We start from the raw sequence: 22,488 nt of genomic DNA, 5'->3' as shown, positions 1-22,488 counted from the left end.
AAAATATCAGGTTCCTCAAATGAACTTTAACAGAGCAGTAACATTCTGGATCAGCTCTTAAAAAACTCTGCAGTAACAATGTGGTCTTGCAGAGTTTTTTCCTATTGCCTGTTTTCTCTTTTCCACTCTCTGGTACACACTAACAGTTGCAGGATCTGAATGTTTGTGTAAATAGCTTTGGTAAGTTGTGGAGGAGGGAGAAGGCGTGTATTAAAAAGGTGGTGTGGGCTGAATGATTGGTGCTTCGGCCTGGCAAGATCCACTTTTTAATGATGTTTATTCACCGAGGAGCCTGGCTACCACATCACTTTCTCTCAAAAATAAACCCATCAGAACTATATGTGGCCATTGCTAACGCACTTTTTTTTTGCTTACTGAAAATCTGTGTAATATGTATGTGAATATAAGTGCATGCTTTCGCTCTTAAACACTTTTCCAAAGTCATATTTCAGCTTTATGTGGCCCATGTATGAACATTATAGAGTTGTGTTATGAGCAAGTTATTCTGGCAGTAGAAGTTTTCCACCTCTCACACTATGTTATGATCTGCTGGTATTGCTGTGTCACCATAAAATGGAAAGCAGTCACTGAATGGTGCACAGACCCAGTGCTAGATTGGGATTTCCAAATATTCTTCAACACAGCAAATAAAAGCACCACAGTAATAAAAACACAAAAGGCAAATCACTTCATTAAATTTCACCACGGGCCCTAAACTATGAAAAAAAAGCTCCGCTCTGTGTCTGTCGATAGGGTTTTTTTCTTTTTTTGCATGCTTGCAAACCGCCAACCCGTATCTGTAACATATGTGGAAGAAATTATGCAAAAGCATTCAGACGCAACACTCCATAAATAACCAGGGAGCTGTATAAAATTCTAGGTTTAATTTGATGGATGCCACTGACATTGCCATATTATTAGGAATATTCTAGCTCCCTTTATGCTGGGTAGCAGCTTTGAGTGTTCTGCTGAGATATCCCTTTCACTCTGTTGCTTGTTAACTGTGAGAAAACCTCTGTTTACTCTGTTATGTTTGGCAAACTGTGCAGTGGGACAGCTTGCACCCTGCTCTCGGCTCCACGAGGACTTTCATGGGTGCCGGACAGGGTTGCATTAAAAGAAGCTTTGTCGCAAAGCAACAGGTTCTCAGAGGCAGAAAAATGTCAATTTTGGCCTGTTGGCAGCCAATTCTCACCCCCCCCCCCTGAGTAATGATGTGTTTTATTTACGCTGTCCCTTAAGAGCACAATCTAGCCGCAGTCCATAAACCGTAATTAACCGTTTAGCCTTAAGCTTCAGGCTACAGATGGGCTGTCTCATAAATTTACACATTCATTCGTCTTCCCAAAGTCAACCTGTCCTCAACTTCCCACTTTAATGAACCTGGCTGTTTGGACATCCCAGCTTTGTCCTTCCTCATTTTTTTTCGATAAAACATCAGGCAGTCACATATTAAAGGAAGAGATTATCTCTTGTGCCAGCACAGACACTCAAACCTTCTTCTTAGCACGGCTTAAGCTGAGCAACTCGGGGTGACTCGCAGCTTTTCCCAGGAGGCGAGCGCTGCTGTCTCCTTCAAAACCCCCCGTGAGGCTCTAACAGCGCCATGCACCCTAGTAGCAGCTGCGGCGGTCAGAAAACACGTAGCTTAATCATCATTAACACGTGTATTTGTACCCCCTCTAGTTCAGAAAGTATGGCCACAGCACCTTCTTAAAGGTTAATGTGATTTGTCCAGCGGTAATGTACACTAATAAGGTGCTTAGACCCTGCCATATGTTTTTGCTAGACAATGCTTTCTGACTTGAGAGGCTTACGGGGAAACCTGTCTGTGGATCTCTTCGATGGAGGAGGCTACAACAGATGGTCAGTTGGTCTACTTTAGTCAGAAAGCTTGTTATTTTGGACACTCCTTCCTTGGGGTTATTCTAGGCTTTTCCAGTTTCCCCCAGTTGTGATTCGAACTGAAAGAAATCTCTTAGATGTGATCTCAGATGCGGCAGTGAAATATTAGTGGGAAGGTTTAAGTGTCAGTCCCATTGCCAGTTTAACAAACACTTTAAGTTCTTTTAGGGTTATTGTGAAATATCAAACAGAGAACTCTGTTTTAGTTGTCACTGATCCAACTGTGTCATTCCTAGATCTGAAGGGGATGTGCTGTGTTTAATTAAATGGTGATGGTGCAGCTAGATTCCCCCGACGCCTTGAGTTGCTTTGTGTGCACTGACGCCTGTGTCTTTTTCCTTTATCCTGTAGTGCAGTGATCCCCAACCCCCGGGCCTCAGACCGGTACCGGTCCGTGAGTCGTTTGGTACCGTGCCGTGACAGTTGAGGCTCAGGTGTGAAATGTATAGTTTTCAGGGTTTTTATCGGTTTTCAGCGTTATTTTGTTATCGTTTTTATCGTTAACTTGGTGTCCCTGGGTCTTTTCACGTGTGTTATGAATAAATCTTCTTTTTTTTGGTACCGGTACTAGTTTGATTTTGTTGTATTTATCCGCGACACCTTACAGGCCGGTCCGTGAAAATATTGTCGGGCATAAACCGGTCCGTGGCGCAAAAAAGGTTGGGGACCGCCGCTGTAGTGTAATGGCTGCTCACAGATAAAAACCTTTTATCTCAACACCATCGGTCTGATGTCTTGCATTGGAGAAAACCCTTGAATAGAAGGCAGAGTTATCACATCAGAACTTAGTGGCTCTGGTACAAAAACACCTCATGGAAACATGATGCCAGAGAGTTCACTATTTTCTTTACTGATTGAGGCAGCACACTCCTCTCGGCTCAAACCTCGATTCCTTCTGTGCAACAATAAATAATAGTAAGCCGTCAGTGGCAGTAGCTTTGAAAGCAATTTTCTTTGACATTTGAATGAGATTTTAATGAGACAGTGCGTAATAATGCGAGGTTGTACTCACCAGGAGTGTAGTGTCGGGTGGGGGAGGCGGGTTTGCTTTCCTAAATGACTTGAGATTAACCCCTGAAATAGGATTACGCTCATGGCACAAACATCGGCAAGAGGTAAGGTAGTGCCTTGATTACCTTATCTGTCTTATGGCTCTTAAGGCATACTGGTGCTATGAATGCAAACAAAACTGATCACGCTTTCCTAATATCAACGTGAATATGCTAAATATGCTGGTACATATGTTGTTGAATATTGTCTTGGATAGTTTTTGTTTCATGGAGGCTAATAGCATTAGATTACCTTTACAATGTCTTTAATGTCTGTGGTTAATGCAACCCTATAAAAGTTTAAAATTTACCTTAAGAACTACTGATCACATAAAAGAAAGCGTCTGGGGACAGGACTTGCCAATGGAAAAAATATTTGTCTAACCGCAGTGCATGGCTGCCACTGGTAGGCAGCTGACTTCCCGCTGCAAGTTTCCACCAGTTCTCTTTCCATGGTAAAATGATGTCATTTGTCGTCCAGCGGCGGGCCAAATTGTGCTCTGCCAGATCCAGGCAAATTTCCTCGCCATATCCCTGCCGTGCACGAGGTGACACCCGCCTTGTCTGCAGTAATCTAAATCATTGACCCTGACACTCTTCCCTGTGCTTTGCCAGATTCCAGCGAAGACTGTTTGGAGGAGATGCTGGCATTTCTCAGCACTCTTGGAGAGCATTCCTCTCCTGTTGAGTCACTCCCTCCACAGAAAGAAGAATGGACGGAGATTATTTTGTACGTTTTAAAAAAAATGCTCTGGGATTGATTTCTTACTATTACAGGTACAGGATGCAGAGGAAATTTAAGAATCGGAAACAGATGATGACTTACTCGACTGCAGCGCTGACCCTGTTATTTAGTCTGCCGTCATATGAATCTCAACAATGTCTCTCGCCAGCCATAACTATTTGAAACAACTGTCATCTACATACATTTGCATACCTGCCAAGATATAGTGTTCCTTTACTAAATCTGTCATCCCACGCAATGTAACAAGATAGATCTGAACTATTTACACATCGAACAGGAGGCTTGGAGGGGGTAACAGCTGCCAGGGGGTTATGTGATATCAGTTAGCCCCATGAGGCCAAGAAGGCACGTTCAGAAACTGCACGGAGTTGCATGATGCTGTGAGAAGTGATACACCAAGAAAGATGTGAAAAATCCTCAATTTGAGCCCATGCCTATCATCTGCTGGGTCAACGCAGGTTCAGCTTTGGACAGAGGAGCGTTAGAGGGCTTTGAGAACCCACAAGTGTAGTTTAGGTCTTTATTAAGGGGGGTGGGGTGTCTCTGTTCTGTGCTTGCTAAGGATTAGCTGGTGTAACAGTGTCCTGGGCCCCAGAGTCCCTGATGTGTTGGGTGACAGAGTCTTTGAAGGTCCCAACAGAGAAGGCTGACCGTTCACAGGCAGTAAACAGGTTGTGACATCACATCCTGTGCAAAAATGAAATGCCTAAAATGAGGGCGGTGTGCTCCACATACACATAGATGCACACAGTCGGCGCTAGCGTTTTAGCTTGGCTGGCTTCCTCTCTTAGTGAGGGGAACAATGCTATTGAAATGCGACTGCTGCGCTCGGTCGGTATCAGTTAAGTTCAGAAAAATACTGCAGCGCGCTTGATATTCAAAAACAAATCATTCCCGCATTGACTCAAGTCTCTTGGTGTGAGCTAATGGCTTTGGTAGACAAAGCCACTTAGCTCTCAGAGCTTCTTATCAGCCATCAGCAGCTCCAGCCTGTACAGAACATCTTTGATCAACAGCAGTCTTAGCGAGTTGCTGACTGTCAAACACACTTTACTTACCACCTGCGGCTCCTTGCTGGTTAATTTAAAGTGATACAGACGCCTTGCTGACTTGGATCGCTCCTCAATTAAGAGGATCACCTAAGGAGGAGCGAAAGCTGCTCTAATCTATTGCCATGACAACCTCCTGAATGATGATTCGTGTCAAATGAAACTTGCTGAGACAAACGATACCTCGGGTCCAAGTATAGGCGGATTAGAAAGCTACAGTAAAGCATGATGTTAATTAAATAATCTTGCTGACACATGTTGTGGTTATTACATAATAGGTCTGCGATGAAGCTATATAGAGGGGATCGGTTTACATTTTATGCTCAGATTATGTTTCCACCGCTGTTAATTCTTTGTATTTGGCACCAAATTTGTGGTCAGATGTCCCGTGAAACTAGCTGCAGAGAATGTTGTTTATAAGCGGATTTTTCATAATCACAAATATTTGTAAAGGTGGAAATACAAAATTCAACATTGCCTATGTATGGGTATAAACACGGGAGTCAGTATAGCTAGAGCAGCAGAGGACTCTTCAGTGATTCGCTTTGGGAATGAGTCACTGAAAATTAGTGTTGTATGGTTTCTGGGTCTCTTTCGGGATGAAATGTGTTTACTGTCACCTCTTTTTGTGTCATTTATTTTGCTTCTGGAATTCAGCTCTGTTTATTCTGAATGCCAATGTTAGCCACTTCTGTTCTGACCAGAAAACCTGGGTGCATTACAAGCCTGAGGCCAAATGTCTGTTTATTATCATAAAGCCAGGCAGTGAAGTGATGTTACGGTAAACTATCACAAATCTCGTTTTTTGAGGAATCCCCAGCCCTCCTGAAAGAAGTGGCTGCGGTATCCAAGCCCCACAGTAATGTTCAAATTTGTTGATGTTCACAGGGAAAGATCTCTTTTGTGCTCTCTGCCCACAAGGACCCAGAACTCAGTGTCAGCAATTCCCCAGCAGCTGTAGAGCCTGTGGAGGATTTTCTTTGTGCTCAAACACACAAACACACACACTCTTAAGTAGTTTGAGCATTTGCAGGGAGCTCCGATTTGCATGTAATGCACAGGTCTCTAAATTATATTGCTTTTCATACTGATAAGGTAGTAGCAATTGATATTCAGTTTTATTTATATAGCGTGAAATCTCAACAACAATTGCCTCAAGGCTCTTCATATTGTAAACTAAAAAACCCACAATAATACAGAGAAAACAGAGAAACCCCAACAATCAGATGACACCCTGTGAGCAATCGCTTTGGTGACAGTGGGAAGGGAAAAACTCCCTTTTAACAGGAATAAACCTCTGACACAACCTTTTAGTGGCGTATAAATATGACTGAAAAGCATCATTGTGTCAACAGCACTCGCGTATAATCTCGGGAGACTGCAGCAGCAAAGATGTTTCATCTGACTTCCAAATGAGAAGAACTGGTGCAAAATATAACAGCATGTTGGCCTGATTTCCTCATATTTATAACTAATCCACGCTGGCTGCGCAATAAAGCCATAGAATCCCTCTAGCTTTCTTTCTGACCCTCCACCCCTCGGCACCCACTTTTCTCTGATTCTTTATTTAAGAGCATTAAGAGAGAATCTTGGTGGCCACCATCCAAATGTTTTTTATTATCTCTTATAAATCCAGGCCTCCACGGTACACAAGTTCAAGCATCTGATGTTTTGAGCAGCTGAGTACACAGGGACATGAGATACAAGATCGGGATCGTGTATGTTTTTATTTGGTTGTATTATAGTTGACATATTCACACAGATTCCTGAAGAGAGCTACGGGAGGGAACAACTACATGTAAGAGGTGGGAAAAATAGCTCCTACGGCTTTCACATCTCAGCTTTTTTCAGTCCTCAGGTGCTCTCTGTCTTTGTATTATTCATACTGTAAACCATATGGAAATCATTAAGAACTCAAAATAGCATCAAGCTTTTAAGGATGTCTCCAGATCCCATATTGTGACTTTCAGTAACAAGCCTGAAAACTCACGCTTATGTTTGGAATATAGATTAGCCAGTTCGCTGTGCCTTTTAGGGATGGATTATAAAGGGCAGCTCAAGCAAGGCAGATGCCTGAATGTCTTTTTTCTGTTCAGGTTTTTCTGCATTGCGGCTCGTCTTCATCTGCTATTGATTTAAATCCATCCCCCCAGGTCGCAGCAAACCGTGTTTCGTCACCTGCTCTGGGAAAAAAAAAACGGTCGGATTTTTGCTGAAAATAGCACTTCTTCTCGCTCGAATATCTCGCACAGTGCCGCGCACCTTAAAATAGATACCTCTCTGTGGAGATTAAATCGGTGAGCGTCCAAGACCCCAGGAAGGACGCCTGAAAGATTTGGTTTCAGAGACATTGAGCCCCTTTGATGTGTTTTTCGCTGATGTGTGTTGATGTGACAGTACAACCCGTGGAAAGTGCATACCCGCGACTAAAGACATTTTCTTGAATTAAATGCAGCAGGAGCAGTGTGGTCGAGCCTTTGCAGGAATGTGAATTGCTTCAGTGTGGATCTTGCTGCAAATGACAAGTCATGTACAATAAATCATGTGTCCAAAGTCAGAAGGGGACTTAATGGCACTCACGTGTCCCCACAAAAACAGAGTTTTTAATTCTGTCACTTGGAATAATCTCCACATTCGGTTTGCTGAAAGGTTAATGAGTTGTTTCTGTCCCAACAAGTGAGTCAGTTTCTCCTTCACTTCTCTTTAAGGTGATCACTCAAGGAGAAGTAAACTGCTACTGTCAGTCATGTTTTTTTTTCTTTCTTCCATCTCCAGGCACTCCATCACTGAGTGGGACAGGGACGGTAACGGTTATGGTGGATGACGTTAACGATAATGTCCCCGTTTTCACTTCTTCTATCTTTCACACCACCATCATGGAGGATGCCCCAACTGGGACAGATGTGCTTTTGGTCAACAGCTCTGATGCAGACGTGGGAGTTAATGGTGTTATAAGGTATTCTTTTTCATTTTCAGTTGTTTATTCCAACCAGACTCCAACTTATTGCAGTCAGTGGGACCCCTGGTATGCTGTAGATATTCTGATCATTCAAAGTGGGAAATGGCTCTTTTGAACAGGATTCATAAAATGAAACCACTCAAACATATTCAGATAGTTGAAGTTTGAAATTCCCTGAACTGACTTGGAAAATCCGAGTTTTCCCAAAGATCTTTTTCTAAAGAACATGAAATATCAAGTAGAGTAAAATAAAAACATTAGTGTCCATACGTTACTGAAGCCACTTCTTATAAGATGTCACTCTATAAGGTCCCAGGAACTACTGAGTTCCACAGTCAGGCCAGCTTCAGTTTGATTTCATGCTCTGATTTTATACCCTGGTGTGAAAATACCCTTTTGGGGCCATACAGTAAAACTGTTTAACTCACTTCCAGCTCTGTAAAATTCCAGACCAATGTTGCAATGGATGATAGAAATTTAGTCACGGAGTGTAGCGTCATAGTCAAAACCCAAAGTCATTGTTTTGGGGTGCGATTTTCAAGCTTTTTCACGCTCACAAGCCCCTCCATGGGGAAGCTTGTAAGAGTTTCTGGCCAGTCTCTCTCAGGCCGGACACTGACTCAAGTCCAGCCCCCTCTCTTTCTTCGGTAGCCCCACTGGGTACACATTGGGGGGTACCGCAGCGTGCTCCAGTTTCCCAAAACATAGTAATGAGGATGTTAATTGTCTATGACAGAACGAGATGTACCCATCAGGGGTTCGGGGCCCAGAACTGGTTACAAATAGTTATTAGTTTTGATTTTCACAACCCGTTAAATGTAAGTCCCGAGCTTGGACTTGTCTCTGGACTATGTTCTGACCACAAGCATCTGTGGACAGTTTACATTGTTTTCAATGTCCAAATAAGCTTTGCACCAGCACTGCATTCACACGTTGTTCTGCAATTTGTCATCCCATCTCTGGAGGGGGATGCTTTTTCAAGAAACCTTTTCAAAATATGCACTGGTGTGTACATGTATGTGTCAGCTTACATTTATGTCTGGGTCCTGCTGGAGACTCGGGAGATACAGGGCGAAACCTGATATTTGTTTGAAAGCAAAAGATTTTAGCCCCCTGAGTGTTGACATGATGTTATGTATGTTTTGTTTGCTTTCTATACCACGTATTTTTATAACTATTAAAATTCTTGTCATTTTTGGATTACACAATAACAAATATAACAATGAGGAAGATAAATCAAATGCATGATTCTGGAGAATGCAGCCTAGGCCCCACAAAGCATTAAAGCAAATGGACACTTTAGTTAAATATGTCACTGATTTGACGTGACCGCAGTGTAGTGTGGGGACCATCTCTGACCATATTCCCCCCTCACTGTGCTAATGTGAACCTTGAAACAGTGCCCTCTATAGGCAACTTTGTCACACTGAACAAGGTGCATCAGTCAGTGCAGAGTAGCAGACTACATAACTACAGTCTATATAGACTGTATTAAGTCATGCAAGTATTTGATGTCAGAATCAGAATACTTTAATAATCCCCAGGAAATTATGTGTGGATGAATTCAAAATTGCTGTTTCAATAAAGAATAATAAAAGATATTCAATAACACCAAATGAATAATATTGATTTGTATTAAAGATGACTGCAAAAATTCCTGATACAGCATCATTATCGTCATCAAATTGTTTTGCAGTCTTTGTTTTTGTTTTTCACTAAAACATGTCCTTCTGTGTTTATCCTACAGCTACAGCCTGACCGGAGGACACGGTCAGTTCTCCATCAACCCAGCTACTGGACAGATTATCACCAGCTCCCTGCTGGACCGAGAAGACAGGGCCAATTACCAGCTGCTGGTAGTGGCAACAGATGGAGGCCAGCCCGAGGGCTTGTCCAGCTCTGCTACTGTGTCCGTGACAGTGGCGGACATTAATGACAACCCCCCACGTTTCCACCACCACCCCTATGTCACCCACATCCCCGCATCTACTGCAGCAGGTGAGCACATGCATTAAAAGGTGCTAAATAAAAGTTGTGGTGTGCACCTTTTCTTTTTCTCTGTCATTGTACTGTGTTATTAGGCATAGCTTAATATTTTAACTATGTCAGAAAATGCTAAAATTAACTAAAATGCTAAAATAAACTCTATTTTTTTAATGTCTACATAAGTAATTAGTCTGCTAAATCACTGTGCCAAAGACTCATTCATTAACATTTATGTCTTCAGGGTCCTTGGTCTTTGCCGTTACTGTCACTGATGAGGACTCTGGTTCAAACTCCCAGCTACACTACTCCCTGATGGGCCGCAATGCTGAGAAATTCAAGATCGACCCAGTCAGAGGTGCCATCACTGCCAATGAGAGGCTAACTGGAAATTCAGAAGTTACACTTACAGTTCGAGTAAAAGACGGCGGAGCTAATCCCAAAACAGACACGACTACCGTGACTGTTCGCTTTGTTACTGGAGGAAACTTCCCTGTCATTAAGCTGAGGGAGCGTGTGTTCACATTCCCTGAAAGCCAGCCAAGCAACCACATTGTTACAACTGTGACCGGTTCTTCTATGAGAGGCGGGCCGCTGTCATATTACATTGCCAGTGGGAACCTGGATAATGCTTTTCATATCGACCAGCTGTCAGGCAAGTTGTCTATCAGACATCCGCTGGATTATGAAAACATACAGAAGTATGTCCTCTGGATTGAGGCCAGAGATCAGGGCTTCCCACCTTACTCCTCTTATGAGAAATTGGAAATAGCTGTGCTGGATGTGAATGACAATCACCCAGTATTTGATAAGGATCCCTTCCATGCTGAGATACTGGAGAATCTTCCACCCAAGGGGGTGCTTATGGTCTCTGCCGTTGATCTGGACAGTGGGCCAAATGGACAGCTGGAATATGCCATCATTGAGGGCAACAAAGAGAACAGTTTCAGCATCAATCGAGCCACCGGTGAAATACGAACCACCAGGCCACTGGACCGGGAGAAGGTGGCTCTGTACACTTTGAAAGTCAAAGCCACTGACCGCGGTTTGCCACCCAAAAACACAATAGTCAAAGTACTAATCAACGTACTGGATGTGAATGACAATGCCCCCAGGTTTTCCAAGATCTTCAGTGCTACAGTGGCTGAAAACGCCCCTGTGGGTTACACTGTCACCAGAGTCACCACCACTGACGAGGATGCCGGTTCAAATGCCATTAGCCGATATTCAATTACAGATACCAGCCTTCCATTCAATATTAATCCAAACACAGGAGACATAACAATTAGCAGGCCACTCAATAGAGAAGACACTAATCACTACATTGTCAAAGTGTCTGCCCATGACAGCGGCTGGACAGTAAGCACAGATGTCACCGTATTCATAACTGATATTAATGATAATGCCCCCAGATTTAGTCGACCGTCTTACTATCTGGACTATCCTGAGCTCACAGAGGTGGGCTCTCTGGTCACATGGGTGTCCGCCACTGATCCCGACGAGGATTTCAACGGCAAAATTTTCTATTTCATCCGATCCCAGTCAGAGTATTTTAGAATTAATGCCAGCACTGGAGAGATATTTGTAAAGCAGCAGTTAAAATATCAGAACTCAACAGGTGCTAGCAGTATAAATATAAACCGCCACAGCTTCATCGTGACAGCCTCGGACCGAGCACTCAAGCCTTTGATGAGTGAGACAACAGTTATTGTGAACATTGTAGACAGCAATGATAATCCCCCTGAGTTTAATTCCCCCAGCTACTTTACACCTGTCACTAAAAGTGTAAAAGTTGGCACCCGACTGCTCAGGGTTGTAGCTCAGGACAAGAAAGATTTTGGCCTTAATTCCGAGGTAGAGTACCTAATGACAGGTGGAAATAGCTCTAGTAAATTCAAACTAGATAAAACAAGTGGATGGATTACTGTTGCCTCTTTGCTTACATCAGATATGAATAAAATTTTCCAGATTAAAATCACTGCAAGCGACAAAGGAAATCCTCCGTTGTCTGCACAGACGACAGTGAGTATAGCAGTTACGGAGGAAAACCACCACACACCCGAGTTCTCGCAAAGCCAAATCTCAGCTACTGTACCTGAAAGCCTTGCTGTGGGAACAGCAATAAGGACCCTGTCTGCAAGAGACAAAGACAAAGAGATGAATGGCCTTATCACGTACAATATTACTTCAGGCAACGACAAGGGTCTGTTTGCACTTAACAGTAGAACTGGAGTGTTATCCTTAGCTCACCCTCTGGACTTTGAAGAAAAGCAACAGCATGAGCTTAGGGTTTCAGCCACTGACGGTGGTTGGATTGCAAAAACAAGCTACGTCTCAGTCACAGTACACGTGACTGATGTGAACGACAACCCTCCTGTGTTTGATCCTGATGAGTACTTCCCCATTGTGCAGGAGAACGTTCCCAGTGGCACCACCGTGATCAAACTGAATGCTACAGACCTTGATTCGGGAGCTAACGCAGTCATGGCTTATGTGATTCAATCGTCAGACAGTGACCTCTTTGTTATTGACCCGAACACGGGCATCATCACCACCCAGGGCTTCTTGGATTATGAGGCTAAGCAGGTCTACCATTTAACAGTCAAGGCCTTCAATGTCCCAGACGAAGAGCGCTGCAGCTTCGCCAACGTCAACATTCAGCTAAAGGGAGCCAACGAATACGTGCCGCGCTTTGTCTCCAAACAGTACTACTTTGAAATCTCAGAAGCTGCTCCAAAAGGAACAGTGGTAGGGGAAGTATTTGCCAGTGATCGAGACCAAGGAGAAGATGGAGTAGTTTACTACCTCATTTTTGGTAGGAGCAGAAAGAAGGGCTTTGGCATCAACAAGAGGACGGGCCAGATTTATGTCACAGGTACTCTGGATCGTGAGAAAGAGGAGAAGGTTTCACTGAAAGTGTTAGCCAAGAACGCAGGAAGCATCCGTGGGGCAGATATTGATGAGGTGTTTGTGAATATCACTATTCTCGATGCAAACGATCCGCCTGTTTTTACTAATGAACTTTATGATGTCCAGGTCAGTGAAGGTCTCTCAACCGGTGGTCTGGTGACTTTTGTGAGTGCTGAAGACTCGGACTCTGTCCCAAGCTGGAGCAGATTTTCCTACTCCATAGCTCCTGAGTCTGATAAAAATATTTTTACAATCAACGCAAAAACTGGCCAAGTGTCTGTGGCTGCAGAGCTAGACAGAGAAACAATTCCTGTGTATAATCTGACGATTCTCGCTGTGGATACTGGCACACCTCCCGCAACCGGAAGCACCACGGTGATTGTGAATCTTGAAGATATCAATGATAACGGCCCGACTTTAACTAAAACCTACGCTGAGGTCATGGAGAACCAGAGAGCTGGCACTGCAGTCACAACACTGACAGCCTCCGACCCGGATCTACCACCCAACCAAGGCCCCTTTCTATATAGCCTCCTCAGTTCTGGCTCTGCCAAAAGCTACTTCAGCCTCAGTCCAGCTGGAGTCTTAACCACAAGTCGGGAGATTGACAGAGAGCAGATTAGTGATTTCTACCTCTCTGTTGTGATCAAGGATTCTGGCGTGCCGCAAATGTCCTCTACGGGAACAGTTCACGTGAAAATAAATGATCAGAATGACAACCCTTCAGAGCCCAGGTCCATGGAAATCTTGGTCCACTACTTTGGAAACATGTTTCCTGGTGGTTCTTTGGGAGACGTCAGACCCCAAGACCCGGATATTCAGGACAGGTTCCACTGTTCCCTTATACCTCCATCTTCAGGTCTGTTTAGTATCCCAACTGGAACGTGCAACCTTAACTCTAAAGCTCGCTCAACAGATGGAACGTTTGACCTAACCATCCGCAGCAGCGACGGTGTCCACGGTTCAGTTAGTAACACAGCCAAAGTCCTCTTCATGGGCTTCAACAATGCTACGGTGGATAACAGCATACTCATCCGACTCCACTCTGACGGAGTCAAAAGCTTCCTCACCAACCACTACCTCAGCTTCCTACGCATTGCCAACTCTCAGCTAGCAGGACTAGGCACAGGGGTGCTGATTTATGGAGCGTTTGAGCTCAACAATCAGACTTTCGTGATGGCAGCTGTAAAACGTGGCCACGGACAATATGTCAACCCGAGCGGCGTGGCCACATTCTTCCAGAGTATCAAAGACATTTTATATAGACAGAGCGGGGTGCAAATAGATGCGGTGGACCATGATCCTTGCACACGCAACCCGTGCCAGAATGGAGGCAGCTGCAAGAGGCGTCTCAGTGTCGGGCCTGATATTAAGACAGAAGAAAGCGTCCCAGTGATCCTTGTTTCCAACCACCCCCTGCAGCCCTACGCCTGCAGCTGCAGGCCAGGATACACAGGAGCTCTGTGTGAGACGGACATCGATGAGTGCCAGCCATCGCCCTGCCACAATGGCGGCACCTGCCATAATCTGGTGGGGGATTTCTCCTGCACCTGTCCAGAAGGTTTCACCGGCAAGGCCTGTGAGAGGGATGTCAATGAATGCCTTTCCAATCCCTGCAAGAACGGGGCGCTGTGCCAGAATTTCCCAGGCGGTTTCAACTGTCTCTGTAAATCCGGCTTTGCAGGTACTACACACGCAGGAGTCACATTTTATGTCTGACCTCAAAGCCACTCGTGTTAGGCTTGGAAAAAAGCACGTGGGGACACGCACACATGCGCGCATTAAAACTCCCACAATACTGGAGTCACACAGATGACTTTAGGTCCAATGAAAATATTTGCTTCTGAATGTTTCCAGGAGGTGTTGTAGCCATAGCATACAAGCATCACTGCCAAAAACAGTTTGATTTTTGGATTGCTGTTTGGGGGGCGGGGGGTATCAGCTGTGATGCATATCAGCCCGCCATGTTTGCTTTAATAAAGAGGATGATGCGAAGCTGACCGTAGTCAGGACTTGAGTCTAGGCTCCACACGCAGTTCACCACTATCGCATTTCATTGTGTGTGTTCATGTGCATGCAACTCTGGCCACACACAGATACATCTCTGATCCCACTGTATACACAGGGATTTCTTAATCAAGGATTTCTCATTTGGCAGGGTTTGAGCTGCATGACAAATGAGCAGCTTTATAACAGATCCAATCAGGCCTTTTAATTTGCAAATGTAATGAATATGCTTCATTATTACCCTTGATAAAAAGGGAGTGGATTTTAAGTGGAATTACATTCAAGGTCATTTGGACCTTGAATGTTGTTCAGCCTCTGACTGTAGCATCTGAAAGACATTTTCAAAGCGGGCTGTAGCAGGCAATTTGCCTCAAGTCAAGTCATTACTGTCCTTTTTTATTATGATGATAAAAAATGAGCACAATTCTTTAGGTTTCATCAAGATAAATGACCCTCCTGCAGAAATGCACCTATTGACTTACAGTAGTTTGCATGCCCTCCTGGTGAACTCTCAACTTCCTGTTTCCACAACTGGTGTTTGGCAGCAGAATCTGTCTCCATTAAGCAACTTGTCTCAAGATTTACAGCATAAAATGCATTTTCAAAAGTTCATTGTCAATCTTTTTCTATTTAACCACTCATGAACCATTTGTTCTCTCGAAGCCAGTGTATTATTTGTATTATCAGTGTCGCATTCCTTATCGTGATGTTTAAACTTCATTTATATGTTTGCTTGTATGTATGGTGGCCATTTGTGTACATTCCAACTATTTGCCTTTCTGCCCTGCAAAAAAAATCCCACACAAACAAAACAAAAACAAAACCAAAAAAAAAACAGCCTCGTCCAAACATAATTTGCAATGAGTTTGAAAATCTGATTATTCTTAGTGAGAGGAATCTGCCAGTTGAATGAGATCATTTCGTTTTTTTTTCTATAAAAGTTTCAAGATGTTGTTCTTGGTCAAATGATATCATCTTGGGCAAGCAATGCTATTTCCAAAATAGCTTTGTGAAACTGCACTGAAACAGGTGAACTTACGGTTTTCACTTTTATCGTATTGTTGTTTGAGCTCGAATGAGATTTAAAGGTGTAGTACGTGGTTAAATGGATCTTTTTTTTTGCAGTGCATTCTCAGCTGTGAGGCGATGAAAGGCGTGCATGACTTGGCCTGTGGGGAAAGTGAACTGTGTTCCCTTTGGGGTTTTCCTGTGTTGTCTGCCACCCCATCCATTTTAATTTGTGTTGTTCTGTGAACCCAGGCAAAACGTGTGATTCCATCATCAATCACTGTGAGTGTAACCCGTGTTTTAATGGCGGGTCCTGTCAGAATCGAGTGGATGGATATTACTGTCATTGTCCATTTGGTAAGTAATAGTAGGAAACTTTCAGGGTATTACAGAGTCCCGCTAAATTGAAAAGCAAGATGGACAAATTCAGATGTGTACTCTCCCGGCAGCTATTTCATTTTTAACCCTCGATTTCTTAAACAAATGTGGAAACTGTCATTTCATTTTTTGTCTCCATTTTTCACGTGTTGTATTGCTGTCCTCAGTAGTAGTCTCCAGTTGATGCAAGAAAAAAAAGTTTTTAACTTTTTGAAGAGTCTTTTGAAGACTGTGATCACACAGCTACAATATCTGCTCTGTTACTTCTATATACAAAGATAATGCTGCTTGATAAAGATTCTGTTTTATCTGTAGATATTTTTATCACAGCAGCACTGTGAATCATTCATTGGCTTCCTCCATGATTCCACTTTCGGTCTGTTTTTTTCCTCAGGGGTTTTCGGCAAGCACTGCGAGTTGAACAGCTATGGCTTTGAGGAGCTCTCCTACATGGAGTTTCCGTCTCTGGATCCCAACAATAACTACATATATATCAAGTTTGCTACCCTGAAGAGCAACGCGCTGCTTTTATATAACCACGATAACCAGACCGGAGACAAGGCGGAGTTCCTGGCTTTGGAGGTCTTCGAGGGACAGATGCGCTTCTCTTTTAACTTGGGAAGTGGAACTTATAAATTGATGACCATGATAAAAGTTTCGGATGGGCAGTTCCACACAGTCATTGCCAGGAGAGCTGGGATGGTAAGAATTCCTGTTTTTTTATGATAGAAAATATCTCATACTCTAAATGTTTCTCATCATTCGCTCTTGCGTTAAGTGGCATATTAGTTTTTATGGGTCTAGCAGCAAAAACATTTAGGAAAATCAGAAAATGCTGCATGGTTGCAAAGGGACTGCACATTCAATAGCATTTATGTCCTGAGCTTTTATAGCTGGAGCTGCCTCCAAATTTGGCCTTATATTCTTTTTTGCACCATCAGATGATAATTAAACTTCCCCAAACCACGGGTAGCTCAGCTTATGGTTTTCATGGTTTGTAATTATATTTTATTGCTAGTTGTGATTTACAATACCAGGATCCAAAATGGCCATGAAGGTTGAAATCCTGTCTCCTGTGCTCTGAATGAGAGGCTTCTCCCTGCCAGCAATGCAGTGGCAAGGCAGGAGGAGGGAAAAAAATCCAGCTAGGCCCTGTCAAGCCTTCTATAATGTAGCTCTCCTGCTGGACTTCAAATCTGTCATTTCCCACCGTGCACTGGGAGTTACATAGGAAGCTGGTAAAATCGTTAAATTGTCAGTTTTGAGATGGTGCAGAGTGACGAGTGTAAAGGAATACAGCACACGTTGAAAGCTGTGATTCTGTCCGCAAATGGTACCCGGTGAATATTATGCGAAGGTGGTCATGTTGGGGCTGTTGAAGAATGAGAGAGAAATGTGAGTATGTCACGCCTGAAGTGCCAGCTCCCTTGAGCGGTGTAAAGTGAACCTGATCACCGTGTTTGCAAAAGGTGCTACGGGTCATTTCGGTGGCCAGGCTTGAGGTCTGTTCTGCGTTCCTGCGCCTAAATTCTGAGCCAATCCCGAATGCAGACGCAAACCACGGACACGGTCATGCACTGCTTCACCGTGAAGGCTCCAAGTAATCAGAGGGAGCAGAGAGTTCACAGATACTGCAACCATCTCAGTTACTGTCATCTCTGCAGGAATCGGTTTTAATTGTCAAATACCATGAATGTTAGGCAAATTGTCTCAGTCCAACAACGAGTTACAGTGTATGAAGACGTCAGTTTTAAACCACAGTAATGGAAAATGTTAATTGTTAAAGGTTCAGTGGAGAGTTTAAGGAAGGATGCAACTGTTTCCAGCTTTAAAGCATCCAAAGCATCAGTGTCAAAATTCAAACAGCCATATTGCCTTGTTCCAAGTGAGTTTATCTTAATGTCGCGTCCTTTAATATATAATCTACAGTACCATTAACTGTATTTAGCAAAAGCATTTGAATGCAACATCAAAGTGTATTTCATAAAGTTTGACATGTTTCTCTTTGCTTCTGTATTCGTGGTTAACTCTGCAGCTATTGGTCCAAGTGCCATAAACAAAGAAAAATAATCTTTTCTAATGTAAAATGTGAAATTTCTCAACTGTTACTCATTAGCTCCCAAACAGAACCATATCCGTGTCAGATTTAGCTTCTTTTTTTAACTTAATGAAGGCCAACTGGATTAGAGCTATTTTTGAGAACAACTACTTCTTTCGGCTGCTCCCTTTAGGCGTTGCCACAGTGGGTGATTTGCCTCCATCTCACCCTATCCCTGGCATATCTTTGTGTCACAACAGCCTTGTGCACGTCCTCCTTCACTACATCCATTAAACATCTCTGTGGTCTTTCTGTCTTCCTGCTGCCTGGCAGCTCCAACTACAACATACTTGTCCTCGTGTTGCCGTGCCGGACCATCTGCTCTGCAGTCTGAAAAGCTGATCAATTTCATTTTGCAGAGTTTGTAGTAATCTTTGAGGGCATGAAAAAAAAGAGGAGTAGTGGTTCAAACTATAAACAGAAATCTCCATGGAGATTTGTGAATACAAAAAAGGAAAAACCTCGGATGAGTCATTCTTGTCAAAGATGCAGTGTTTCTGTACTCTTAGATCACATTTTGGTGGTGAGTAGAAGAATAACAAGCATTATTTGGATTAAATTATACATTAATACCAATTACAGTGATATCGCGTGAGAACAAACTCAAATCTTCTGACAATGATGTTTCAAATTCAGTTTGACAGTTTAGGACTCGCTGCCGCTGATTAACACCAGCAGCAAATCATTACGTTTTGGATTAAGTGAGTTATTTGTCCTAGAAACAAGCACAAAACAAATGTTACTCAGCTCATGTACCACAACAGAGAGTAAGGTTGTGGTCCCACCCCCCCAACCCCCACCCCATTGTATTAGTCATGGGGAAAACAATGGTCTCCTGTGGTGCTTTCTTCAAATTTCCTCCAGTGCTAGCCAAGCTGAAAAATACACTCCTCAATTTTTGGGGGATGCATTCGCTCTTCATTTCTAAGGTTTCTTTTGAGAAATTACTCCTCCTGCACAGCTCGTGACAGTTGACAGTGAATGCAGAAGCATGACTGCAGTGCCTTTGATCACAGGAAAAACATTAATAAAATGTTTATGTGGTTCTGATGTTCTTTATGGCGCCTCGGAGTCACAAAAGCGTTCTGTTGTTCTTCGACTCGTTCTTGTCTCTGTAGTTTTTTCTCATTTGATTATGTGTGTTCGTGTGTCTGACTCGGGTGTGACACGAGTGTACTAAATGAAGTGTGTGTGTGTGTGTGCCCGGTGGGGCCGTGGATGATTTGTGTCAGAGATGCAAGCCAGTGTGGTCCGTATTTACTTAAGCTCCACGAGAGGTGGAGCGTGATTGCCCTGGTTTTTCAACACGTTCACACACTTTTCCGGGCAGTTTCCTCACCAGCCCATTTTTATTATTTTTTTCTAGCAGGGTCGTTTCTTCTCTGAGCACAGAGGGAGAAAAGAGAATAATCCACATCTGGCCAAAAGCTTTTGTCCCATTAACGGGAAACGGGAAACGCTTGCTGTAATGTATGGCATTTCTGTGCCCCTCTCCCATCGAACACTCATGAAATAAAGAAAAATAATGTGACTGCATGGCTTGTGGTGAACAAAGCTCACATTAACCACTGAACAAGACTTAGGAACACAAATGTTCAGGAGCATATACTGTAACTCGTCTGAGTGAAGTAACCCTCAGCTTATGGTGCCAGAACTCATGAGTAAAAGATATGCCAACAGTGCTTGAGAAAATATTTATTTCTATTCACACATTCTGATGGGTTTTAGGGTTTAGTAATTAGCCTTTAAATACTTCAGGCAGGGAATCGGGAAGGAAATACAATTGGTTTGAGGATTTTGTTCTCTTGTGGCAATAAACTTTGAACAATAAGCATATAGCACCCCTCAGGTTGCTCTGTCCCTCTGTCGTTCACTGTCACAATATGGGGTTTAATTAAACAGCTGTTGCCATCTTTAGAGGAAAGAAAAAGCTTAACATTTTTGGAAATACTTATTCACCATCTGGTATAACAGAGAGAAAATTAATACCGCTTTAATATATAAGTTGGATATGATTTTACCAGCACACAGCTTAGCTTAGCACAAAATGGAAAATCTTTTGAGTACTGAACTTCAAAGAGGATGCTAGCTGGTTATTATAACCCTCTGACAGAATAAGTCTGTACCAGGCTTTGTGCTAAGCTAAACAGCTTACGGCTATAGAGGTCGTGCTGACACGTGACGCCGGTCATGGCGACAATTTAGGATCAAGTGACAGAAGCCTAAAGACTGGTCTGCAACCACCTGGCAACCACTGGTTATGAGGTGAATATGAGTATTCCCTGACCACTTGTCGGTGGTTGTTGGATGCTGAAGGCAGTCCCCACTCCCACAGACTGGTCAGTGAACCCCTGGCAACCACCTGACCTTAGGGAAAAGTGTGTATTTCCCAAACGGTCAGCTTTCTTGTGATTACTTTAGTTGGTTGCTGCTATCTAAGCCTGCATGAAAGTGACAAAGGTAAACCTCCATTTCTGGTTTCTGTTGGACAATAAACTCATGAGTATGAGCCTTAAGATGGTTCCAGTCCAGAAGCTACAGTCATGTTTTATCCTTTCTATGGGAGTTACCTGCTTTTGGAACCATTCCCAAGTGGCCATTTGAGGAAATGCAGATTTTAGCTCAATTTTCCACAGGTTGTAGACTTTTGTTTTGTTTTGTTTTAATGAAGATATAGTCCAAAATATATTGAATTGCTCCATTAATAACATAAAATTAGTTTAGTTACTCAAATATTTTATTTAACCTTCAAAGAAAATGGTTTACCACCGGTGCCCTATTTTGAGCGTATTTTTAGCATGTGTCCCTTTTTTACATGGGACTGTCTTTAAACTGACCACTAACAAAAGGAGTATAGATACATTTGCTAAAAAACAATTTGTGAAATGCATCCTGTGGGTTTCCACATTCTGGAAAAACACTCTTAACAAAGAAAAAGTGACTGATAGACTGATATTGACTGAGTGTTTTATGGCCCACCCCCACCACAAATAACAGTGAGTGACACATGTTGTTGGTGTTTATGTCAACCACACTCTTCCAGAAACATTTTTTTACTTAAATGTAATTTCCTCCCTGAACAATAATTGTGTGAGTCAGTGTAGCTTCACAGCTGTTTCTCTTAAAGAGAATCACACGTGACAGCAGTATGTGTGTTCTTGTCATCATGCAGGCTGCATCCCTGACCGTGGACCTGTGTGGTGATGACCAGGAACCAGGCTACTGTGCTGTGAGCAACGTGGCAGTGCACACTGACTGGTAAGAGCGCAGCACACACACACAAAAACCCATATATGCATGTATTGCCCAGCACGCTGAGCAGCTGTTTCTATGATCCGTAGAAACTGTGAATGGGAAAGCGCTGTTGACAGTTTCACTTCTGAGGACTGGAAAACTTGATGAATAATTTTTCACAACTGTAAAAATAATGGAAAGTCATACATAACCAAAAGGTTTTGTATACCTGGTGTGAGCATACTTGTCTAATATTTTACAGCTGTTGCGTTGCACTCTGCAGTGAATCAACACTACATAATCAAGAGGTTTAATTAACCACACATTGTCCTTCTCGTCAATGGATGACGATCCGTGTTTTCCAACATTTTATGGCTTTAAAATGTTGCTGTATGTGCAGCAGCTTGCACAGATGTTCTGTATCCTTGAACTTTTCAACTTTTCTAGAGGTTACCTTAGAAGACTCATCACTCTGCCACCTCCTTAGTACAAATTCCATTTAATGTCCAAGTGTGTCCTTGAGGCTCTACTCGGGCACTCGTGTAAACCAAACTGTGTATTTCGAGGACTGAGAAGACATCTAACGCAACATCCAAGGTCTCAACTGTATTCCTCTGACATTCTCAATACACTTGTCAAAGTTTACATCTGAAAATGAGAAAGCAGCTTACGTTTCAGCTGCCATTACTGGATAAACTTAGCATGGTTTATTTCCCTTTGCTTAATTTAGACATTTTGTGAGTTAAATGAACCACAAGATGATTCATAAGAATAAAGTGAACTTTGTTAGGAAGCTTCATAACAGTAAGCAGCAATTTATATTTTTGTCTTGCCTTAACTGTTTTTCTTTAAGCAGTACTTTAGAGATTAATCGCAGAGGTTCAACCTTTAGTTTCACAGTGATGCTTCCAGTTCTGTTAAGTGCTAATCTTTAAAGTAGAGAGCAAAGAATGAAAATTTACTTTTGTTCAAACAAATATTTATGGCTATATTGGTTAAAGTGTTGACCTTTAATTCTTTTTATTACAGTGAAAATTCCTTAATGCTGTAGACAAAGCATTGTGACCTTTACTCCTGTGTTACTGTCTAAGTCTTCCGTTGTATGCAAATTGCTTAAAATGCCTTTCTCTTACATATTTCTACACAAATGACTCAAAGTCAGA

At 42.8% G+C, this 22,488-nt stretch overlaps 1 protein-coding gene across 2 annotated transcripts in view; it reads left to right on the top strand.

Moving 5' to 3' along the window:
* fat4 (FAT atypical cadherin 4) overlaps nt 1–22,488 on the top strand; it is a 101,393-nt gene that overhangs the window by 67,251 nt on the left and 11,654 nt on the right. Inside the window, exons 7-12 of one of the 2 annotated variants that reach the window (XM_085175613.1) lie at nt 7,524–7,704; nt 9,455–9,705; nt 9,935–14,284; nt 15,868–15,972; nt 16,388–16,695; nt 21,264–21,349. In XM_085175613.1, the coding sequence (XP_085031739.1) occupies nt 7,524–7,704; nt 9,455–9,705; nt 9,935–14,284; nt 15,868–15,972; nt 16,388–16,695; nt 21,264–21,349 (5,281 nt within the window). The remainder of the gene's footprint in view (nt 1–7,523; nt 7,705–9,454; nt 9,706–9,934; nt 14,285–15,867; nt 15,973–16,387; nt 16,696–21,263; nt 21,350–22,488) is intronic. The other variant, XM_085175621.1, reaches the window with a different exon arrangement.

This window comes from Neolamprologus multifasciatus, chromosome 2, assembly GCF_963576455.1.
Source record: "Neolamprologus multifasciatus chromosome 2, fNeoMul1.2, whole genome shotgun sequence".
In the NCBI taxonomy this organism is placed as follows: domain Eukaryota; kingdom Metazoa; phylum Chordata; class Actinopteri; order Cichliformes; family Cichlidae; genus Neolamprologus; species Neolamprologus multifasciatus.
This window is presented reverse-complemented; position numbering and strand designations above follow the sequence as displayed.